This window comes from Octopus bimaculoides, chromosome 1 (assembly GCF_001194135.2).
Source record: "Octopus bimaculoides isolate UCB-OBI-ISO-001 chromosome 1, ASM119413v2, whole genome shotgun sequence".
Lineage (NCBI taxonomy): Eukaryota > Metazoa > Mollusca > Cephalopoda > Octopoda > Octopodidae > Octopus > Octopus bimaculoides.
In genome coordinates, this window is record NC_068981.1 from 180,817,193 (window position 1) to 180,821,857 (window position 4,665).

A 4,665-nucleotide genomic window follows, 5' to 3' on the forward strand; every position below is an offset into this window, starting at 1 on the left:
GTGTATATATATATATATATATATATATATATATATATACACACACACACACACACACACACACACATACATACATACACAAACAGGCTTCTTTCAGTTTCTGTCTCCCAGATCTACTCACAAGGCTTTGGCCAGCCCAAAGCTATAGGAGAAGATATTTGCCCAAGAGGCCATGCAATGGGACTGAACATGAAACCATGTGGTTGGGAAGCAAGCTTCTTACCACACAGCCACACTTGTGCCTTTGCAACATGTTTTCTTTAAAACAAAGTAAATTATCATAGTCAAAGGAACTGAGTGGTGTCCAAGTGGGCAAAAATTAGAAACTATTTCAGCAAGTTCCTGAAATTAAATGTGTTAATACTACAGAAGAAATGAAAAATATGCTAAAAGGTCACTAAAAATACAGCTTTTTTACAAAACATTTCCATCTCCTATTACTTAAACCCATTCTATTTTGTGATGGTCTTTGATATAAAGAGATTACCAGTTGTTAAGATAAAATTTCTGAGACTATAACCTGCAATTTGCTTCTCTTCATTTATACTTTGCAAATTACTGGTTAAAACTGGTGCACACTGGTACGAATTAGAAATTTTATCTATATGCTCAGATATGGCTGTGTGGTAAGAATTTTACTTCCCAACCACATGGTTGTAGGTTCAGTCCCACTGAGTGCCACTTTGGGCAAGTGTCTTTTGAGTGGATTTGATGGACAGAAACTGAAAGAAGCCTGTAGTGTCATGTGTGTGTGTGTTTATTATTGTCACCTTGCCTTGACTTTGCATGATAATTGTAAATGAGTGCCACTGTCACACAAGCAGTATCCTTCATATCCAATCTTTTGTGAAAAACATTCTTAATCATGCAAAACTATTGCACTAGATGGAAACAGTTCAACCCATGCAAGCATGAAAAGATTTAAAACAGCATTGATGATGTGAGTGCAGCTCCAGTTTCCATCACCGTCATTTAACATCAATGTTTCATGCTGGCATGGGTTGGACAGTTTGACAGGATCTGATGCCCCTACCACCACCACCACCACCACCACCAAGGAATGTATGAGGCGTCGCTGTTTTGGCATGGTTTCTACAGCTGGATACCCTTCTTAATGCTAACCAATTTACATGTACTGGGTGCTTTTTTTTTTTTCATGCTACCAGGTTTAGTGAGGTTACCATACAGCTTGCAAAACTATGAACCCTTTACACTAGAAGATGAGGTGGAGGGGAGTGGGTTAAAAGTATGAGAGAAAAGGGCCAGAATAAAACAGGTTTCTCTCTGTTGGGCAGCTACATGACTACTGGCATTTTAAAAGCGAGGGTGGGGAGTGAGACTTATTTCAACATAGTCATGACAAAAGAAACCATTATTAAAGAAAATAAAGGTTAGTTGAGTTAGAGGTTAAAATAACCATCTAGGGATAGAAGTATCCATTACACTACTGGTATATTACCTATGTTTAACCATGGGCATACATATGCAAACATATTATTCTCATAAACTATAGGTAAAGACAAGGATAAACATGGGATTATCAAGAATCAGAATTCAAAGAAAACAGAAAATGGAGTACTAATGAATAGCAATTGACTTACATCAATTATTATTTATTAATTCAATGCAAATAGACTGCATCCCATCTAACAGCTGTTACTGCTTCCAATGTGGTATGGTATTACCATTGATATGCAAAAATATTTATCTAAGAAAATATATTAAAAATTTACAAACCTATTGGACAAGCACAATGATAGGAATTTATTTCATCAAAGCAGACTGTGCCATTTTCACACGTCACATTTTTACAGTCGTCAATATTATTCTCACAGTTGACACCATCGAAGCCTAATACACATGAGCAATTGTAGTCCCGAAACCGTTTTAGTGAAGAACACGTGGCATTGTTTTGACAAGGTTTAAATGAACATGCATCATATTCCTCACTGCAATTCTTTCCCATCCATTCTGATGTGCAATTGCAAAAATAATCGTTCACTAAATCTTTACATTTTCCTCCATTTTGACAAGGGTTGATCAGACAGTCATTAATATCTATACTGCAGTTTTTACCTGAAATATAAGTTAAACAGTGTTACACAATATCTCTGAATAGAAGAATCGCCAAGAAGACATTTTAGTATTATTAAACAGCAGTTGTGTGAAAAGAAAATCAACAAAAAGGAATATATATCTTTAAGGTAATGCTAGTCATAACACACATTCTATGTAGAGCACTTTTAATACAGTAAAAATAACACTACCAAAATAAACCACAGCACACACCTAAAGCACACAGAACTGCCCTTGGTAGTGCAGTGAAAGCACAACAAAAATAGGACAACTGAATAAAAATAATAACAATAATAACAAGTGCATTCAGAGAGTGCAAACCTCTGCCAAGGCAACACCAACGTCCTCTCAACAATTAGCTAGAGATGACTTTTAAAATGAGAATATCTGAAATAAACTCGACTGCTCTCACAAACAAGAATACTAAAAATGAACCTGACCAATCTCAAAAATTAAGTAAAACAAATTAGGAAAAATAATCCAGAATCCTTGTCCGGTACCTCGACGACAGCTTTTGCACTCAGAACAGAAAAACAGACGAAATGCCACTAAGCATTTTTAGAGTGTACTAACAGTTCTGCCAGCTCTCCACATAATAATGATAATAATAATAATAATAATAAAAAACTCTACCTTCATATCCAGGTACACAGGAACAATTGTAATCATTAAGAAGGTTTTTGCATTGAGCACCATTCTGACACAGTCCCAACGAACATTCGTCAAAGTCCTTAGAACAGTTTACTCCAGTCCAGCCAGGGGCACAATTACATTTGTAGTTTTGTATCTGACAGAAAAATACAGTTTATAAAAAAAAAGATTAACAGCTGTTTTTAAACATATGTGCCTCTGTGTGTGTGTGTGTGTGTGTGTGTGTGTGTGTGCATATGTGAACTTGCCTGCATGCATATGCACATGTGCTTGTACGTGCCTGTATGTGTAGATGTGAGATTACCTGTGTCTTATCATAGAGAAAACTACAGTTGATGGTGATATAGTGGAAGATGGAGCTTGTCTAGTTGATTGACAGATAGAGAGATAGATGGACAGAGATAAACCCTAGTTTGAAAATAAACATGCTGATATAAGCTCTTCTGGACATGCAATGATCATAACTACAACAAGCTGCTGTGATAATGTGTATGTTGGCATTAGTTAAGGCATCACACCTCAGCAACAATATGCCTAGTGCCTACACACGATGTCTCGAGGTAGTTTACAGTTAATTGTAGATCTAAAGCTTTAAAGAATGAGATGCAGCAAGCTGCATTCAATCAGTCGTTTGATACGATACAGTATTGTCAGGGTACTGGTTGGTGTAAAATGTTACTTGTCATCATCATTGTCATCAAAACCACCATCGTTGTCACCATAATCATCATTATCATTCTAATGCCTACTTTTCCATGCTTGTATAAGTCAGACTGAATTTGTCAAAGCAAACTTTCTATGGCTGGATGCCCTGCCTGTCTGCCAACCCTCACCTGTTTCCAGGTAAGGTAATAATTCTCTATGACCAGACATGTTTCCATGAAATACTGGAAAAGAATGACACTGCATGTATAACAAGCACTTGTGCTGGTGGCACGTTAGAAAATCATTCGAGCGAGGTCGTTGCCAGTGCCGCTGGACTGGCTCCCGTGCAGGTGGCACATAAAAACCACCTTTTTGAGCATGGCTGTTGCCAGTACCGCCTGACTGGCCCTCGTGCCGGTGGCATGTAAAAGCACCCACTACACTCTCCGAGTGGTTGGCGTTAGGAAGGGCATCCAACTGTAGAAACTCTGCCAGGTCAGACTGGAGCCTGGTGCAGCCATCTGGTTCGCCAGTCCTCAGTCAAATTGTTCAACCCATGCTAGCATGGAAAGCGGACGTTAAACAATGATGATGATGCAATGAAGAGACAAGGAGAACCAACAAACACACACACACACACGCTATATAGAGGAGATGTTGAAAACTTCCTGGGTGTTGCAAATAAACCTGGTTGGAAGCCCAACCTTCCGAGTTCTTTTAAATGGCTTAGGAAAATTGACAGACTGCTGTGTGTGAATCTGAGAGAGGAATATGTTGTATAAAATCATAATTAACTGATCCTCCTGTATTTACTTTTATCCAAAGTCAGGAACTTTTCAGCACACCCTTGAGCATGTATGTGTGTGTATATATATTCTTTTTATTCTTTTACTTGTTTCAGCCATTTGAATTGAAGCACCACCTTAAAGAGTTTTAGTCAAAGAAATCGACTCCAGGACTTATTGTTTGTTAGCCTAGTACTTATTCTATTGGTCTCTTTTGCCAAGCCGCTAAGTCACAGGGATGTAAACACAAAATGATTGGGTGTCAGGCGATGGTGATGGGGACAAACACAAAGACACACACACACACAAATCATCATCATCATCATCATCGTTTAACGTCCGCTTTCCATGCTAGCATGGGTTGGACGATTTGACTGAGGACTGGTGAAACCGGATGGCAACACCAGGCTCCAGTCTGATTTGGCAGAGTTTCTACAGCTGGATGCCCTTCCTAACGCCAACCACTCAGAGAGTGTAGTGGGTGCTTTTACGTGTCACCCGCACGAAA

The 4,665-nt window shown here is 38.5% G+C and overlaps 1 protein-coding gene across 2 annotated transcripts in view; it reads right to left on the reverse strand.

Moving 5' to 3' along the window:
- The window catches only part of LOC106873032 (protein crumbs), a 201,573-nt gene that overhangs the window by 94,310 nt on the left and 102,598 nt on the right, over window positions 1–4,665 (reverse strand). For both annotated transcript variants that reach the window (XM_052972968.1, XM_014920238.2), the window contains exons 10-11: window positions 2,710–2,863; window positions 1,738–2,076 (exon numbers count right to left, since the gene is read on the reverse strand). In XM_052972968.1, the coding sequence (XP_052828928.1) occupies window positions 1,738–2,076; window positions 2,710–2,863 (493 nt within the window). The remainder of the gene's footprint in view (window positions 1–1,737; window positions 2,077–2,709; window positions 2,864–4,665) is intronic.